At 36.3% G+C, this 19914-nt stretch overlaps 1 protein-coding gene across 1 annotated transcript; it reads left to right on the plus strand.

The window, feature by feature from the left end:
- Nucleotides 1-3: 3 nt before the first annotated feature.
- Nucleotides 4-18738, plus strand: ILA (putative protein kinase regulator ILITHYIA). The gene is made up of 47 exons (XM_011003718.1): nt 4-45; nt 162-221; nt 1009-1134; nt 1229-1328; nt 1428-1597; nt 2319-2621; nt 2701-2817; nt 2928-3029; nt 3120-3269; nt 5085-5249; nt 5327-5503; nt 6012-6134; nt 6285-6365; nt 6454-6570; nt 6775-6947; nt 7281-7358; nt 7452-7599; nt 8330-8452; nt 8541-8597; nt 8681-8791; nt 8879-9070; nt 9153-9326; nt 9607-9717; nt 9853-9922; nt 10082-10160; nt 10467-10569; nt 10656-10826; nt 10919-11041; nt 11145-11258; nt 11664-11770; nt 11850-11901; nt 11988-12094; nt 12201-12260; nt 12359-12473; nt 12635-12745; nt 12868-13005; nt 13076-13198; nt 13345-13416; nt 14060-14172; nt 15083-15241; nt 15433-15529; nt 15614-15796; nt 16459-16653; nt 16730-16909; nt 16993-17125; nt 17363-17441; nt 18256-18738. Exons 1-47 carry the CDS (start codon nt 4-6, stop codon nt 18320-18322), a joined length of 5751 nt encoding a protein of 1916 aa, XP_011002020.1. The 3' UTR covers nt 18323-18738.
- Nucleotides 18739-19914: the final 1176 nt, after the last annotated feature.

Consider the following 19914-nt stretch of genomic DNA (forward strand, 5'->3'; position numbering starts at 1 on the left):
TTAATGTCCATAACACCAAGAGATATGTACTTGGCATTTGAAAAGGTTGTTACTTATATATCCACTGTGCTGTTTTAAATGAAATCTTGATGAATTATGGCCAATTGGCCATATTTGTTACTGCTGACTGCTGACCATAATTTTCTTGTTCTCCTTGCCAGCAATTGAAAAATCTTCCAGACCGTAATGCACATGATATGCTTTCAGAGAGTGATATTCGAGTACTGTTCCTAAACACACTTAATTGCTCAATACTGGATTTGCCAAATATAGTACCAGTCACTTTCTTATAGCAATGTTATTCTCAAGTTTGTTGCTTGTAGACTATACATGTTTGAAATGAGAGATAAACTTTTCAATTTTGGAAGGGATATGTTGTCATTTTGTCTTTTCCAGAGTCAGGTTCAGCTTTCCAATCTTGGGAGGGATATGTTGTCATAGTGGCTCTTTCTGTATGGTTGTTAGATCTGTTTGACGTTGTGCACTAGGATGACATTTTAGCTCACTGCTGGGTGTGCATTGGCCAGGACCAGGGCATGTCATAGGCCTTTTCCATTTCTTGTTTCTGGACCAGCACAGGATTGTTGACACAAATGACTGGTGTGGCGACCATGTGTCATTTGGTTGATTGAGCTTCTTGGGCTTTGACCTTTGTTAATGTGACAATATATATTATTAAGCTGACATTTTCTTGCGGCCACTACTGAATCTGTGTATCCAGAAATTCCAATGATTGTTTGTTTAGATGAGAAGATGTCATTTGAGGATTTTTGGCAATGAAAATATGGCCCTAGCTTAGATGACAGGAGCATATTAATTCCACTTTTGTACTATCAATTCTTTTTCCCATATATTTTCCCTCTGGTTCATTGTATTTATGTAAGGATAAATGTTTCTTGTTGCTACGATGGCCTTCTATAATCTGCTAGCCTTGGTCTCAGAATTTCTTTTGTTTTCTGTGTTTTTGACCTAGTGTTTTGTTTTACTTATTTGTAAATTTTTTCTCAGATTTTTCATACCCCTGAAGGAATGCTTTCTAGTGAGCAAGGCGTTTATGTTGCAGAATCTGTTGCTTCTAAGAACACAAGACAGGCGAAGGGCCGTTTTCGGATGTACGAGGACCACAGTGACACGGTAGTGATTATTCCTTTTCATTTATTCCTCTTTACTTTTTTTGCTCCTACTGCCACCTGATGTTATTTTCATTTGCAACTCTCTCTCTTCCCAGGATGATGTCAATTCTAATCAGTTTGCGAAGAGAGAACCAACTGGTAGAGAAGCTGCTGGTTTGGGTAAAAAGGATATTGGGAAGTTGATGAAGAAAGCTGGCATGTTATTTTGCACTTGGTAAATTAATTGATACTGGTAGTCATTAAAATTATTTCCTGTTTAACATGCTTTTGTTTCATTGTCTCTGGTTTTTGTAGATAAAGGAAAGACAGCAAAAGAAGAGGCTCGTGAATTATTGCTGAAGGAGGAGGCAGCTGTACGAGATAAGGTTAGAGGTATACAGGACAACCTTTCGTTGATGCTGAGAGCTCTTGGGGAAATGGCCATCTCGAACCCTGTATTTGCACACAGTCAACTACCTTCCCTGGTTCGTGTCATGCAACCTGCTTTTCTTTATGTGTTACTTTTGTTGATGTATAGACAAACAGGTGATATTTCACAAGCATTATGTCAGAATGTGACAGTTCTTCTACTTCTTACTCTGTTTTATGCGAAGATCAAAATGTTTGATGCGTAGCTGCAGCACATGTTGTTATTAGTCTACAGTTCTCTTAAATGGTCACTGTGAAACTAAACTTGAACTGCATTTCCTTTTGTCTACAGTTCTCGTAAATGGTCACTGTGAATTAGTCTACAGTTCTCGTAAATGGTCACTGTGAAACTGAACTTCAATTGCCTTTCCTTTTGTCTGCGGTTCTCTTAAATGGTCGCTGTGAAACTAAACTTCAACTGCCTTTCCTTTTCTGATCCCCAATTCCTCAGCAATTAGCTTTGATCACTTTTATTGTATGAACATCTGCATGCTAGGAGATGGGAGAGAACGATATATCAATGCTTGCTATTGTTCATTTTAAGAGCCCGCTAGATATTTTAATTTTATGATGGTTGTTTGGAAACAATAATTTTCATGTTAGATAATTTCTTCCATATTGGTCCTAATCTGTTTCTCATATGAGTTCTGATTCTCTCTCTTGGATCTGGTGATTTAAATTTTGTTTCAGTGCTTGTATCGTTAAGGGTTTTTATTCTTCTTATACTTTAAGCTCCTCTATGTGGTCCTAATCCTCTTCTTTTGTGCATGTTATCAGATTAAGTTTGTTGACCCTTTGCTACAGTCACCTATAGTGAGTGACGTGGCCTATGAGACCTTGGTGAAGCTATCAAGATGTACAGCCGCACCTCTTTGTCATTGGGCTCTTGACATTGCTACTGCTCTACGCCTTATTGTGACCAAGGATGTCAGTGTTCTCTTGGATCTTATTCCAATAGCTGGTGATGGGGAAGCCAATGAGAGTCCTTCATTGGGTCTTTTTGAGAGAATAATTAATGGCTTATCTGTGTCTTGTAAACCTGGACCTCTTCCTGTAGATTCTTTTACTTTTGTATTTCCTGTAAGTTTTCCTCCTTATCATGTATAACTAAATTCATTGCAACTTCTTGTTAATCTATATGCAATGTCATTGTTCTCAGATAATGGAGCACATTCTATTATCACCCAAGAAGACTGGACTTCATGATGATGTGCTTCGTATTCTCTATTTGCACATGGATCCACTGTTACCCCTTCCTAGACTTCGAATGCTATCAGTTAGATATCTAAACTTTCGTTTTTGATTAACCAATGTGATATATATGATTTTTCAGATTTCTGTCTGTTTTCTTTTTGCGTGCAATATAATTCAATCTTTCTGTTGCAGGCTCTTTATCATGTTCTAGGTGTTGTTCCTGCCTATCAGGGCTCCATTGGACCAGCATTAAATGAATTGTGCCTAGGTTTACAACCAGAGGAAGTTGCACCTGTATGATGATACATTTTAACTTTGGTTTCATTGTTCATGTAACTCTGTTTAACCTTCCATGATTTTATTTTCAAATATTTATGGTTACAGGCACTGTATGGAGTGTATGCAAAAGATGTTCATGTAAGAATGGCCTGCTTAAATGCCATAAAATGTATTCCAGCAGTTGCCAGCCGATCTGTCCCCGAGAATGTTGAGGTTGCAACTAGTCTTTGGATTGCTCTACATGATCCAGAAAAGGTTTGGTTTGCCAGTTGTGGTTTTCTTTGATGTAATTGAATTTGGTAATGAACTTTTTGTTTTGTAACAGGAAATAGTCCAGTGGATAGTTTCTTCAGCTTATTTCCATCACCTGTTCTATTGATTGTTCACCTATATTTTCTTCCCCTTGATGTGTAATTATAAATGTCAACCTTGCATTTTTTTTTCATTGTTTTTGCAAGTGCATCAAACTTGTTCCTCCACTTTGAAGATTCTCGTGACTTGATATTTTATTGCTTAAAATGTACTGCGTGCTGTGAGGCATCTACTACTAAATTCCCTGTTTCACTCTTGTTGTGCTTTCCAAATTCATATTTTCTGCCATCATCATCAATTTATAAGTCTGTCTATTTAAGAGCTTTGGGTGTTTCTTAGTTTTTTATTCAACATGTATTATTCTTAGTTAGGATTCTATTTCCTATCTAGATATGGTCATTTTGCCCCTATATAAAGCATTGTACTTTGATATTGGATAATTGTCTGTCCAAGGAGAACTATCATTGAGAATGTTGGCATTTAGTATTGCCTAGTCAACTTTAGATATCTTAACTCTCCTTCTGGATTCAAGGATCTCTTGTAGATATTTAGGTTAGTTCTATCCTTACCCTTCATTTACCTATCATGTTCAATGCTACTCATACTTTATATTTCCTGGTAAATTTACCAGAGGCTAAATGCATTTTTATGTATCCATGGTCCTTTCCCAAATTTTTTAGTTTGATCTGTCTGTTATTTGCTGCTTCTCGAGTAACTTAAATGCTGTAACCTTCCTGGAGGTTTAGCTAAATTTCATATGCATATGGTAAAGTTTATCATACAAGGGATTGTGTAACAGCCATCAAAACATCTATTTAAGACCTTGAATGATTGAGCAACTTAATGTTGTGACTTAAGTTGTGACTCTGCATTTGAATACACTAGAAAGATCTTCACTTGTCATATAATGATTGCTCATTATAGAAGTATTCTGAGACATTTGAATTAAGTTAGTGTCATCAATGATTGCTTGAACATCACCTGGAAATTCTATGAACTGGGCTATTAACCATTTATGGTCCATGTTTGATTGCTTGAACATCACCTGGAAATTCTGTGAACTGGGCTATTAACCATTTATGGTCCAGTCAAATAGTGGATCTGGAAATGCACAATAAATACAAACAGCTAACTTGCATGCTCTAGTTGGTGAATTAACAAGTAGTTCTTTGGTCATCTGGTGATTTTCTTTTAACTGCCATCATATAATTAGTGGATTTGATCCTAGTAGGCAATTTGATTAAGTTTATACAGAATCAGGGCAAGTTCAACCACTTTTGTTACGTCTCTGATTTGTATGGTTGCGAGCAGTTAAAACCTTCTGTTGGTTTCAAACTTTCTATTGGTTTCCTTTTTATTTTTTATATTTTCATGCACAGGGTATCTCTTGGTCTGTTTGGGCCTAAGAAATAGTTGTCCATGGCACGGGACTTGTTGTGCCAGTCATGCCAGCCCCTTGTGTTGATGAGTGCCCACCTTGTTATGGCAATGTGTTCTCATACTAATTTGTGTTTGCAATGAATCCTCCAAAAGATACTGTTCTTCATGTTTACAATTATATAGAGTACATGGTTCTGAACTTGATCCTGTAACATTCTTCCATCTTAAATTTCACTTATTTTACCTTGTTGTTTTTAAGTCATTGGTTAGTTGATCAAATTATCATACTGGTTTTCATTAGTTAATTATTTCATTTAGTCGCTTGTTTTTGTTATTAATTTGAACTCACTCACTTTGTTTTTTACTCCATGTTTACAGTTAGTTGCTGAAGCTGCAGAGGATATTTGGGATCGCTATGGACATGACTTTGGGACCAATTATTCTGGACTTTTCAAAGCACTTTCTCATATTGATTACAATGTGCGGTTGGCTGCTGCAGAGGCATTAGCTGCTGCTTTGGATGAAAATCCAGATAGTATACAGGTTAGTGTGACAAAATTATGATTCTTCTTCTGTGTGCTGTTTTCTAATATTTTTTTTTTTTTTATTGATCTCCTCAGGAATCTCTTTCTACTTTATTTTCTTTATACATCCGTGATGCTGGCTTTGGTGAGGATACTGTTGATGCTGGTTGGCTGGGCAGACAAGGAATAGCACTGGCTTTACATTCTGCTGCTGATGTTCTAAGAACAAAAGACCTCCCTGTTGTTATGACATTCCTCATATCACGAGCATTGGTAAGATTTGCTTTGCCATTTCGCTTCAATTAAGTTGGCTTATTGTTAAGAAATAATTACTTCCCCAAATTATCACATCCATTTTTGGAGACTAGGTAGCTACAGTCATTTAATCAAAGTACTACTTAATATTACACTTATGCTTAAAGAGCTTTTCATTGCAGTTATTGTCTAACCCAGAAAACACTGCTGTTACCAATGGAGTACTGATCTGCTATGTTTCTTAGTAGATTAAGATTTCCATTATCTATCTATTCATTAATTAGAAGAAAGCTATATTATTTCTTCTTAAAGCATATTTTTGGTTGCATTTTTACCTCATATCAAGGAGAATAATCATTTTCATTTCATCATTTTGTTTGGTATGGACGATCCTGTATGCCTTGAAGTGTTTGTCATCTTAGCTATAAATTGGTCTGAATAAATCAGTGTTTCTGTTTTTCTTAACCCTTTTATGTAGGGTGACCTTAATGCTGATGTTCGAGGGTTTAACCCTTTTATGTTTTAGGGTGACCTTAATGCTGATGTTCGAGGGAGAATGATCAATGCTGGCATCATAATTATTGATAAGCATGGAAGAGACAATGTTTCCTTGTTGTTTCCAATCTTTGAGAACTACCTGAACAAGAAGGTCAGTCTTCATTTAAATCATAACGTGCTTGACCTTTTTTATTATGTTTCCATACGTCATGAATTCTATAGATGGATAGACTCTGATGTAATGATTAAAGATTATTTAACCTTTTATATTTGTCCCTCTCATATAATTTCTTGTGCTTAGGCATCAGATGAGGAAAAATATGATTTGGTTCGTGAAGGTGTTGTTATTTTTACCGGAGCCTTGGCAAAACACTTGGCTAAGGTCTGATTTTATGTGCCAGTGTTCCTTTCATAGCAAATTCATCAAGCTTTTTTTCTTGTTTGGTTTTAACATCTGTATTTTCTTGCAGGATGATCCGAAAGTCCATGCAGTGGTGGAGAAGTTGTTGGATGTTTTGAATACTCCATCAGAGGCTGTTCAGCGGGCAGTTTCGTTTTGCTTATCTCCACTAATGCAGTCAAAGAAAGTATGAAGCAATTTTTGCCTCAAATTAAAATCTAAGTCTCATATCAATGCATTTAGTTATTGTAATACATTGATGCTCGTGTCCTTTTCTAATTCTTCCATCTCCAAAAAAAATAAAATGAACTAGTGGCAGAATATTTCTGAATTTTCATGTTGTTATGTCTGGGTTTACAAGCTGCCCTAACATCTCTTTTTCTTGCATCAGGATGATGCACCTGCTCTTGTTTCTAGGTTATTGGATCAACTTATGAATAGTGACAAATATGGGGAACGCCGAGGAGCAGCTTTTGGACTTGCTGGAGTGGTCAAGGGATATGGAATATCTTGCTTGAAGAAGTATGGAATTGCTGCTGCAATAAGGGAAAGTCTTGCAGATAGGTATATTCACACTCTGGTTGGTTTTAGTTTTATTAAAATGGTATATTCGTCTGATTCTGGTCATTTTCTTTAATCATATTTGGCAATATTAGTAGTTCCTCTCAAGTTAAAAATTTTCTGATCCTTTTATTGTTTGTGGACATGAACAGTGATTGGTTGTCAAGAATAAATTTTTTTCCCAATAGGGTTCTTGTTCATTTAGTTGTCATGGTGTGGGTGGAGGGGATCCCTGTCTGCCAAGCCAAAGCCAAATAGCGCTTCTTACTGTAGTTATTCACCTTTGTATTTTTTAATTTTGGTCTTTGACGAGCTTGTGTTTCTTTCAAACTACAGGAGTTCAGCAAAACGTCGTGAAGGAGCCCAACTGGCTTTTGAGTGCTTTTGTGAAACACTTGGAAAACTGTTTGAACCGTATGTATAAATAATTGTAGCCTAAAACTGGAATGTTGTCTGTGCAGATTTCTTTGTATGATTAGTGCATCTATTTTTCCTGTTTTTATCCAGGTATGTGATTCAAATGTTGCCGTTACTTTTGGTTTCTTTCTCTGACCAAGTTGTAGCAGTTCGTGAAGCTGCTGAATGTGCTGCTCGTTCAATGATGTCTCAACTTAGTGCACAGGGGGTGAAGCTTGTGCTTCCATCAATTCTAAAGGTGCCTTTTGTGGATTTAATCGTTACATATTCAACATTTGTTTGGATTCTAAAGGTGCCTTTAATCGTTACATATTCAACATTTGTTTGATAAGATATAATAATTGAACTGGTCATATAGTTCTAAATCTTGAGGGACCATACTATGGATAGAGACTTGGTTTTTATTCTGTCATAGGGATAAATTTTCTGTATTAAAAGTTGATAATTTAACTCTAGTAATCATGTAATGATTTTTGTGTGGTCTCATTATACTGCCACCCTTATGCTTGATCAGTACGGATACTTCAGTTGGATAATAAAATTCTTTTATTTCACTGGATGGTGGACATTTATGATCTGTTAGCTGTGTTCTGAATTGAATCAAATAGCTTTTTATACTAGCTAGTTGACTAAGATAAATAAAGCAGATATTGACAAGCAGAGGTGAAAGCGAACTATGTTGCTTGCCATTATTGTGCTTGTGCCTTGTTTAGCTGTCTTTGATTTTTTTCTAAAGATAGCAATGAATGTGACAATGATGATGATTCTTATTAGTATTGTTATTTGTGTTGTTGACATAGTGTTTTGTATTATTATTATATTAGTATTGTTGACATAGTGTTTTGTATTATTATTATTTTTTCCCCATTTGTTTATTTGTCCTGATGTGTCTTGCTATTTGGATTATGTTGCAGTGCTTTCAGAGTGCTTAACTGATCAAATTGTTGCCTGTACATTTTTAAACTCAGGGTCTTGAGGATAAAGCCTGGCGGACAAAGCAAAGCAGTGTACAACTACTTGGTGCTATGGCATACTGCGCTCCTCAACAATTGTCTCAATGCCTTCCTACTATTGTGCCCAAACTCACAGAGGTTTATGATTGCATACACAAGCCTTGTTGCTTAGCCTTCTTTAAATAAACAAAAATTCATGACCTTGGAATTTTGTTTCCAAATTTAGGTTTTAACTGATACGCATCCCAAAGTCCAGTCAGCAGGACAAATGGCACTCCAGCAGGTTATATATATTGTGATTTATTGTTCACAGTATGCTCTTGATGCGTAGTGTTTCATGACTAACTCTTCATAATGTCATCCCAGGTCGGGAGTGTGATAAAGAATCCAGAAATATCTTCTCTTGTCCCTACGCTTCTCATGGGCCTAACAGACCCCAATGAGTACACAAAATATTCTCTTGATATTCTCCTCCAGGTAAGGTTTATGGATGAACATTTGTTTAGTTTATCAGTTTTATTTTAATCTGTTTCATGTCACTATATGCCTTTTGGTTTCTTGCAGACAACTTTCATTAATTCAATTGATGCCCCATCACTTGCACTATTGGTACCTATAGTTCATAGGGGTCTTAGGGAGAGGAGCGCTGAAACTAAAAAGAAAGCTGCACAAATAGTTGGAAACATGTGTTCATTAGTTACAGAACCGAAGGATATGATTCCTTACATAGGGTTGCTTCTTCCCGAAGTTAAAAAGGTACTGTTATCACTGGAGTTAAGTACATATTTTGTATACTGTTTGTCCTCTATGATTAAGTTTTGATTTTGAATAAGAACAGGTTCTTGTGGATCCAATTCCAGAAGTTCGGTCTGTGGCAGCAAGGGCCATTGGATCTCTTATACGAGGAATGGGCGAGGAAAACTTCCCTGATCTTGTTCCTTGGCTGTTTGACTCTCTTAAAACTGATAATAGTAATGTTGAGCGTTCTGGAGCTGCTCAAGGCTTGAGTGAGGTATTATTGGTTACAACTTTCTAGTTGACTACTGAACCACTTTTCATTTAATTAAGCAGCTCATTATGTACATAAGGTTTCTTCAAGTCTTCTGCAATTAATATGACAATAGCACAGCTATTATGTCTATTGTGTTTAGAAGAAGGCAATTAATCTGAAAATGAATACTTGTTATGATTATGAAGTGATACTTCCTGAAGAAAACACTAGTTTTCGGAATTTGCAGACTTCTTTTAATTGGGTGTACTTAAGTTAGGGGCTTTTGTTTATCTATCTCCAGGTTCTATCTGCACTTGGCACGGGATACTTTGAACATGTGCTGCCTGATATTATCCGAAACTGTTCTCATCAAAAGGCATCTGTGCGTGATGGATATTTAACACTTTTCAAGGTGAACTAATTTGCGTCAGCTAATATTCTCATAAAAAAATGTGTCAAATAAAGTTCCTTTTTCCCCTCAAACCACTTTGGATTTTGCTTATGACCCTTCTCTGATTATGTCCTTTTTATGCTAATTTATTTGCAGTATCTGCCAAGATCTTTAGGCGTTCAATTCCAGAATTATTTGCAGCAGGTGTTGCCTGCAATTTTAGATGGTAGGTTCAGTAATTTTGAAGGATATTTGTAGTTTTGGTCGCTTAGATTGTTCAATTCCTTTTTTAAATATAAATTTTCTTTGTGATTTTTTTTCCCAGTACTGGTAGTAGTAGTAGAACAACCCAGCTTATAATAAAGTGGCTGGTTTACTCCTACAGGTCTTGCGGATGAGAATGAATCTGTTCGTGATGCAGCGTTGGGTGCTGGCCATGTCCTGGTGGAGCACTATGCAACAACGTATGCATTCATAATCTTGCCATGTTTCCTTGTATTTTATTGGCGCTGGATTGAAATTTACTTTTGGTTCCTACATGTTTGGAACTGAAATTTCTTGAAGTTCTGACTGGGGCAAAAACATGTTGCCATTTCTTGGGCATTTTAAATTTTATTTCCAATAAACTTGAAATTATTCTGATTTCATGAAAGTTACATGCAGTCTGTGATAGCTGTCTATGTCTTAAGAATATTTTGCATATTCGTGTGATCTGTAATCTTTGTTGGATCTGTGCTATTTTATATTATTATGTCCCTTTTCATCCTTAGGTCCTTGCCTCTTCTCCTTCCTGCTGTTGAAGATGGTATTTTCAATGATAATTGGCGCATCCGGCAAAGCTCAGTGGAATTGTTAGGAGATCTCTTGTTTAAGGTTCATACTAGTTCACCTCTTTCCAGTTCTCCATTTTGCAAGTTCCTTTTGATATCCTTCTGAGATTGCCTTTTTTACATGTCCAGGTAGCTGGGACTTCTGGAAAAGCCTTACTTGAGGGGGGTAGTGATGATGAAGGTTCTAGTACTGAAGCACATGGACGTGCTATTATTGAGGTTTTAGGAAGAGATAAGCGTAATGAAATTCTTGCTGCATTATACATGGTCCGGACTGATGTCAGTTTATCTGTGCGTCAGGTAGTGGCACATTTTCAACTCTCGCTCTTGCATTTGCTTTTTATGTGTTTTATGCATGTATGTAGACTGAATGTTCCTGTCCCTCTGTTCAGGCTGCCTTACATGTATGGAAAACAATTGTGGCCAATACTCCGAAGACTCTTAAGGAAATAATGCCAGTTTTAATGAATACTTTAATTTCTTCTCTGGCATCGTTGTCTTCTGAAAGGCGGCAGGTCTGTGCTTCTTTTATTTTCAGATTGTAGTTTCCTGATTCCTTTTTTTTTTTCCAGTATTTATTTGGTAAAAAAATTGTTTTTATTTTGATTTTTAATGTAGGTTGCTGCACGAGCATTGGGTGAACTTGTTCGAAAGCTCGGTGAAAGAGTGCTTCCTTTGATCATCCCAATCCTATCCCAGGGGCTAAAGGATCCTAATGCTAGCAGAAGACAAGTAAAATTTTTATCTGTAGCTGCAGTAGTTTGTACACTTTCTCTCTTGAAACTCCCCTCCCCATCAATACTTTATAATAAACTAAACCCAACAGGCAGATACAAGGCTTCTTGTGCTTCTAACTTGCAGATGGATCTTGATCATGAAGTTTCAATCCATTAACCATATGCATGTAAACCATGCATGCACTGAAATCACCATGTGGTCTACCCCATCTCCTCATCTCTCAATATGATATGCAGACATTAATCAAGGAATTTTTTTTCTTTTTTCAAAGTTGATAGAAAACATTATTCAAGGATTTTGGTCACAAGAAAAATAGAAGAATTGATCAATCATAAGGAAATTACAAAGGTTACTTTTTGGTTATTTGTCATGTAATTCTTAGATGGCTTGGAATTACAGGGTGTATGCATTGGTCTGAGTGAAGTGATGGCAAGTGCTGTGAAGAGTCAATTATTGAGTTTTATGGATGAACTCATCCCTACAATCCGGACTGCCCTTTGTGATAGGTTAGTTCAGTATTTCTACTAGTAATTTTCTAAATCTCTCGAATGTATGATAAATTTTGACGTTAACATATGTTAACAGCATGCCTGAGGTGCGTGAGTCTGCAGGCTTAGCATTCAGCACTCTGTACAAGGTACATCATTTCTATCTTCTGGGTTTTGTTTTAAGTTCTCGTTTAGATATTAATTTATGAGGCTCCTAAATTGTCTCTTTATTCAGAGTGCTGGAATGCAAGCAATTGATGAAATTGTTCCAACACTGCTGCATGCTCTGGAGGATGATGAAACCTCTGATACGGCGCTTGATGGTCTCAAACAAATCTTAAGGTAAATGCCTTGTGCAGCTTATGTATTGAGAGTCAAGTCTTTTTGTGTATATTTTTCTACTTTTCTACTGTGAAATGTGGTTAATTTTTGTTCTTGTGAATTTCAGTGTCAGGACTACAGCTGTACTGCCTCATATTTTGCCCAAGCTGGTCCATCTTCCCCTTTCGTATGTGTAGCTTCCTTGAGTTGCTATAATTTTTGCAAACATGCACACAAACACACATTATGATTGCTCTTTTTCTAAGACTTTGAATATGTATCCAGTGCCTTCAATGCACATGCACTGGGAGCCTTAGCTGAGGTTGCAGGACCCGGTCTTAACTTTCACCTTGGTACTATTCTTCCTGCTTTACTTTCTGCAATGGGTGCTGAGGACAAGGTATGCAACTAATTTGAAGAAGCCATATTAAATTTCAACTCTTGTTTGCCTAGCTCTAAATATCAATCATCTTTTGACATTAGTGTATATCACCTTCATTTAAAATAAATCTTCAAAATGCTGTTTATCCTACTAGATTATCTAATGACTGGAGTTTGTAGGATGTTCAAACTCTGGCTAAGAAGGCTGCAGAAACAGTGGCCTTGGTCATAGATGAGGAAGGTGTTGAGTATCTGATAGCAGAACTTCTAAAAGGTGTTGGGGATACTCTGGTATGTAGCCCAGCTATCCTTGCCCTTCCATGCTCTCTCTCTCTTTCTCTCTCTACAATCACACACACACAAACATGTATGTATTTATCACTAATTTTGGTTCTGTATATTTATGGTGTCAGGCTTCGATCAGAAGAAGTTCATCATACCTGATAGGATTTTTCTTCAAATACAGCAAGTTATATTTGGTAGATGAAGCACCAAATATGATATCTACTCTGATCATTTTGCTGAGTGATTCAGATTCATCAACTGTTGAGGTATCTATCAAATGCATAATTCAGTCTTCTTTACTCTTCCATAAATTGTATCTAATGTTCTTTTCAATAGGTTGCTTGGGAAGCTTTATCAAGGGTTATTGGTTCTGTTCCTAAGGAGGTGCTTCCTTCATATATAAAATTAGTACGTGATGCTGTGTCCACGTCCAGAGATAAAGAGCGAAGGAAAAAGAAGGTTAGTGATCACTATTCTACAGTGTAGACAATTGGGTATGCATTATGATACTGTTAACAGAATGCACAGAAACTTTTAACTTTTTTGTCTGATTTGTGGAAGGATGACTCATCTGGGTATTTATGTCCATTTCAATATTTTTGCAGGGAGGACCAGTTGTCATTCCAGGTTTCTGTCTCCCAAAAGCTCTTCAGCCATTGCTTCCGATATTTCTTCAAGTATGGATGCTTATATTCTTACTGTCATAATGTTGTCCTTCTCATGCTTTTCTTTTGTTATCCATAGTTGTCAGAATATTGTTATTTTCCTTCTTTTTTTTCTTTTTGTTTGACATCATCCTTGTATGCAGCATGTATTTTAGATTTGGTTTGTTAAATTCTACGATTCACTTTTATTTTTGAGAAATCTTCAAGAAAGATTAGAAAACTTGATTTGAGATTCCCACTTTTCTTTTTTCCCATGCACTCTGTTTATCTGTAGTTAAATTGGCCATGGTAACAATTTCTTCTTGTGAGCTTGGGAAGGCCTTTTTTTTCCTCAACCAGCCATTTAGATGCTATGTGTCTGCAATGCTTGCTGATTTACTAGCAATTAATGATATGGTTTCGGAAGTGTATTGTTACTGCCTCACTTCTTCCATTGGGTGGTTTATTACTAGTGTCAGTTTTCCTGTTTTCATGAAAGTTGTTTTTATCCTGTTATATATATACATGTGTGTGTGTGTGTGTGTGTCTTGTGATCCTGTCAGTTAAACACGTTTGGTTGTCTAGTTGACTACTGGGTTAGAAAAAGTACTGATCATAGTTATTTGTGCCTCTTGTCTCATTTCTGGTGATTCTCTGACATCTTATGACATTTTAGGGTCTGACAAGTGGCTCTGCTGAATTAAGAGAGCAGGCAGCACTGGGTCTTGGGGAGCTTATTGAAGTGACTAGTGAAAAAGCATTGAAGGATTTTGTCATTCCAATCACTGGGTATGGACCATATACATTTTACGAAATCTAGTTTATACTAAATGTTAATATATCTGAAAATTGTTAGTATAAGTTTTGACTTCTAGAATTAATGTACCATAAAGTACTGTGGTGGTTAACAATGTGTCATCCGTCTTTGGGAAATATTGCTTTTGTGAATTATAATTTTGTGGCTTCTATAAATCGACTGATTATGTGTGTAGTTAGGTTTGAGTGATATGTAATATCAACACATCTTGTCATTGGATTGCTGCTTCTACAACACCAGATTTGGATCATTTTTTTTTATTTCTTTTTCATGGATGGGAAATTCCTGATTTTTTTTCTCAGCAAGGATAATTTAACTGTTAAATCACATTTTTGCTAGTTTCACGCAATCAATTTATTCTTTTAGCAAGAATGTGCCCCTAAAATCATGGTCTTGTACATATATGGCATGTCTTCAATCTCTTTGAGCTCACCTTGTACATATTTCAGATTATGTGTATCATTTATCTGTGGGTGCTGTTAGTTTAATGGTCTGCACAAAGAAATGGGTATTGAATATGTGGCATGTCTTCAATCTCTTTGAGCTCACCTGTACATATATGGCATGTCTTCAATCTCTTTGAGCTCACCTTGTACATATTTCAGATTATGTGTATCATTTATCTGTAGGTGCTGTTAGTTTAATGGTCTTCATTAAACTGGATGCTTGTGGTTAGAGCTCATAATGACCACATAAATTTTGAATTTCCTTTTTGCTCCCTTTTTTAATGTTCCTAAGTGCTTGGGGTGCTTATTGCTTTATGATGCCTTGATTTTAATAGTTTTTAATAGTTCTCTTATTAATAAAAAGATTATTTTCCCATTAGCTGAAGTTTCCTAGGTGTGTACCTACTATAATGATGTATTTGTTTTATAATTACAGGCCTCTCATCCGGATCATAGGCGACCGGTTTCCTTGGCAGGTGAAGAGTGCCATCTTGTCTACATTGAGCATCTTAATACGGAAGGGTGGGATGTCCCTGAGGCCTTTTCTTCCTCAGCTTCAAACAACATTTATCAAGTGCTTACAAGATAGTACAAGGTTTGTTTGTACATTAAAAGCTCATTTGTCAAACTATTGTTGAATTGTTTCATAAATTATTTGTGGGTCTATTGGAAAAAATTTTCCTTTCACACACACACATATATCCTTTACGCATGTCTTCTTAATTTGGCTTATTTATGGTTTGTGAGTTCCTATTTCCTGCTTATGAGATCTTGAGTGAAATGCAGGACTGTTCGTACAAGTGCTGCTTTTGCTCTTGGAAAGCTTAGTGCACTCAGTACAAGAGTTGATCCTCTAGTCAGTGACCTCCTGTCCAGCTTGCAGGTTTGGTAGTCGTTATGTATTTATTTTTTTTCCCTTCACTGATCTTTGTTATGATCATGAAATCACTTTCATTTTGTTGCTCAGGCATCAGATGCTGGTGTTCGGGAGGCAATTCTCACAGCTTTAAAAGGTGTCCTTAAGCATGCTGGGAAAAGTGTGAGCGATCCTGTCAGAGTTCGTGTTTTCAGTCAACTCAAGGATTTAATTCATCATGATGATGACCAAGTCCGAATATCTGCTGCCAGCATATTGGGTATCACTTCACAGGTGGGTTTAGGTATTCTGACTTCTGAGTATCGTGGTTTTGCAAATATATGTTTTCATTTTAACTGATAGAAGTGTTGAATCTCTTGACATATTTGAAACTCTGGCTTAGACCTGATGTTTGTTTTATTTGAATAGTGAATTACCATTTACACCTCCCAAGCCTGACACTACTAGGCTTGCTGTCGGGGACAGTGCCTAGGGATCTTAAAATAAGCCACAGCATTCTAGTGTTGTAGCTATTCAGGTTTGGGCCTGTCAGTGTGCTGCAGTCAAGGAGTAGAAAAGATCGAAAACAGAATACTAAGGCAGTTGGTTTTCAATTACAAAATGCTGTAAAATTGCATGATAAACATGATAGATGGTATTTTAAAGTTGTTAGCTCTAAAGTGACCATATCACTCCTGCCATAGTTTTCATATCAACAAGAAGTTACTAGAATTAGGATATAGTAGCGGTGCAACATGCTGGCTGTTCTCTGGACTCAAGATAGTTTTTCTAAATAAACCTGTGGTAAGAAGCTGAAGTTGTATCTGGGCAGAACACCATGTTGTTTGCACCTTTCTTTGCTCTTGATGGACCTTCCTTGTTTCTTGCTACCAACCTCTTCCATTAAAATTTGCAATTTCTTCTACGTTTTCTCATAATTTCAAATGACATTGCAGTACATGGAAGAGCCTCAGCTGGATGATCTGCTTGAACTACTCTCAAATTTGGCATCTTCTCCTAGCTGGGTGTCCAGGCACGGCTCAGTACTCGCCATATCATCCTTGCTTAGGCACAATCCTTCCTCTGTTGTTACATCCCAAATGTTTCCATCTATCATGCAATGCCTTAAAGATGCCCTGAAAGATGAGAAGGTATTGCAGTTCTAACAGTTGTAATTTTATGTGTTTGTATTGTACCAGTTACTGAATATGCTCTTCTGCAAATTAGTTTCCTCTTCGTGAAACTTCAACGAAGGCATTGGGAAGGCTTATACTTCATCAGATTCTGAGTGATCCTTCTGAAGCCACTGCACATGTTGATATCATTTTGACAATAGTGTCTGCTTTGCACGATGACTCCAGTGAAGTCAGAAGGAGAGGTTTATCTGCTTTAAAAGCTGTTGCAAAAGTATGCCCTCATGTGTTTCTACTCTAATAAGGAATCCATGAACATTTAATTTCAGGAACTTTAATGAGGCGTTTATTTTTCAGGCAAGTCCTCCATCAATTACGGTCCATGTTTCCATTATTGGCCCTGCACTTGCAGAATGTTTGAAGGACAGTAGTACTCCGGTGAGGCTAGCCGCGGAAAGATGTGCTGTGCATGCATTCCAGATGACAAAAGGTATTTCCTTCATATATTGATTCAATATCAGTTTTCTGTTGATTATGTGTCTTTTAATTGTCAAGTGAGATTAAAATTGATCCTTCTATCTTTTATCTTTCATTGACTGGTTTTTGGTCTTCTAATTCTTTTGCATTGTTTAATGTGAATCGGGAAAACTAAGAGATTTCCTTAATGCTTTGGATTTATTTTTTTCAGGTGTTTCCTTGCTTAATGCTTTGGATTTATTTTTTTCAGGTACAGACAATGTTCAAGCTGCTCAAAAATTTATTACGGGCTTGGATGCTAGGCGACTTTCAAAGTACCCTGAATATAGGTAATCTGGTTGAACATTCAGTTTTCTTCTGGGATTTAACTCCTTTGGAACTTCATGTTTGTGCTGGCTATAATTTAGAAGGATTAAAAAAACTTCAATTTCATCCACTTTGTCATACCTTGCTATAAACCATCATATTCTGTTCATTGGTATATTTATGAATACCAAGCACACAGTTCCACTCTTTACTTGTAGATATTGCTTGCATTTATGTATGCACAGAATTATACTTTTCATGTTTGTATACATGAAATGACATTCTTATATGATGTATCTGATTGAATATAGCTCTATAAGGAAACAAAAACAGATTTTGTTCTGAAGCACATAAAGAGAATGAATACTGATGAAGAAATTATAATGACACAAACTATGGGACCTGGAATAAAATGATTGGATAGCAGCCAAACCCAAATGCTCAATGGGGAGTATCTGCCATTGGACTTCGATGGACATGATCCTTTAAATCTCAACTTTGCAAATAATACCAGCATATATGTTTAAAAATTATGGATACAAAGTCAATTGGGAAAGACTCGGTGATGTTTGTAGGATATGTTAGTACAACTCATGCACAGATACCTCACATATCATAATTAACAATTCACAATTCACATTCTATGGCATTCTATGTGAACCATGCAATGATACATGTTCTTGGAACACCTTTTTTGTTTCTATTGCAGGGATGCAGTAATGCCTAGGATGGCTCATACTTGCTTATAAATACATGCATTTGATGATTTATATACCCAGTGTGTTGTGTATGTTGGTTATTTATACATATAGTTGTTTTCTGAATGTATATTTCTGGTGGTTGTGGACTTGCAGTGATGAGAGCGAAGACAGTGAAGAAGAATCAACAAGTGGCTAATAGCTGATTTGCATATCCCTATTATTTTTGTGTTCTTCAAGAGAGGTACGCAAAAACCTTCAGGAATTTTGGTCAAATGCTATGTGTGGCGACTCTTGTTCATAGGAGTACATAGTCATATTTAATCATACGAAGATGATAAAAGGCTCAACCCCATCAGTTTTGGACGTGGATTGCATGTAGATATAGCGGTGGATTTTAGCTCTTGTTTTTTGTAAACCCTTGCAATTGCTGAGGAATAGAAAAAGCCGCTCGACACAATCCCCTTTTTGTTGTAATTTATGTCAGTGCTACTCTTAGTTATCTGTATGAACAATTTTGCTCCTTGCCTGCCCAGATTGCTAAACGGATAAAAGGCTTCTCTTTCCGAAGGCCAGTGCTTGATGTTTCCTAAATTAAAATAATCTGCATTCCTATCACAAAGCATCATGTTCTATGCTTTTTTGAATTTCATATTTTTTTATGATTTGTTTTGTTTTTATGGTAAGTCAAGTAAAAATATTCCTTGTGAGATTATATCGAGTGTTTTCGACAGTTAAAAAACACCCTTTAAGGTTCCTTGTTCTATCTCCAAGAGGTCAATCTGCTCTAGTTCTATCCAGTTCGAGTAAATGGAGTGTCACTTGGGTCATTGAAGTATATTGCATGTTATTTCAGTCTTGCGTCCTTCGTATTTTTTCCCTTCCCTAGAAAGGGGTGTTTGGGAGTGGTAGTGGTTATATCTTAAATTAATTTTTTCTCAAAAATTTATTAAAATAATTTTTTTATTTTTAAAAAATTATTTTTAAAATTCAAATATTTTGGAAGTGCAACGCACAAATAGGTTATTGGATTGGTGCACGCTAAGCTCCTGCCTTCGTCCCTTGCTTTAGGTGTCAACTTTTTCCCATCTCGAATAAGATGGAGAAAGCCATTATAAAAATACCCAAGCCAGCAACCTAAGGAATGGACTGCACAGTTTGGTTGTACCCAAGCTTTAGGTGTTCGTGTTTGTGATTTTGCCTGAATTAATTGAAGGATATACTGGGTTGAATTGTGAAAGTTCTCACGTGGGTCTAGGGAGAGTGCCCGAGGAAGGCTATATATTTATAGGGGTTTTGAATCCTAGCACAAATAGATGCTTCACAGAGCAAGCAACAGAACTCCGGCGAGGCTTGAGACTTGAGTTGGGAAGGATTAATGTGGGTTAATTTATATTTAAAAAAATTAAAATAATATTGTTTGGGCAAAAAGTTTCAGATAAACCTTGTGGCTCCTGGTTTTGTAACTATGAGAAGGAAGATTGTGTATTTGGAAAATACTTCTGGTTATTTTTTAAAGTGTGTTTTATTTTAAAATATATTAAAATAATATTTTTTATTTTTTATAAATTAATTTTTTATATTAACACATCAATCTGAAAATATAAAAATTATTAATTTAAAATAAAAATAAAAAAAATTTAAATTATCCCTTCTTATTTCATTCGGCTTCCCTGCCTGCATTGGTGTCGCTCAATTACGAGTTACGAACTCCTAGGTGAGGTCAACTCGTGACATTTTTTTTTTTTTGGTCTCATTTATGAAAATTGATATGTCCATACCTAATATGTCCATCATC

This window comes from Populus euphratica, unplaced genomic scaffold (assembly GCF_000495115.2).
Source record: "Populus euphratica unplaced genomic scaffold, PopEup_1.0 scaffold205.1, whole genome shotgun sequence".
NCBI lineage: Eukaryota > Viridiplantae > Streptophyta > Magnoliopsida > Malpighiales > Salicaceae > Populus > Populus euphratica.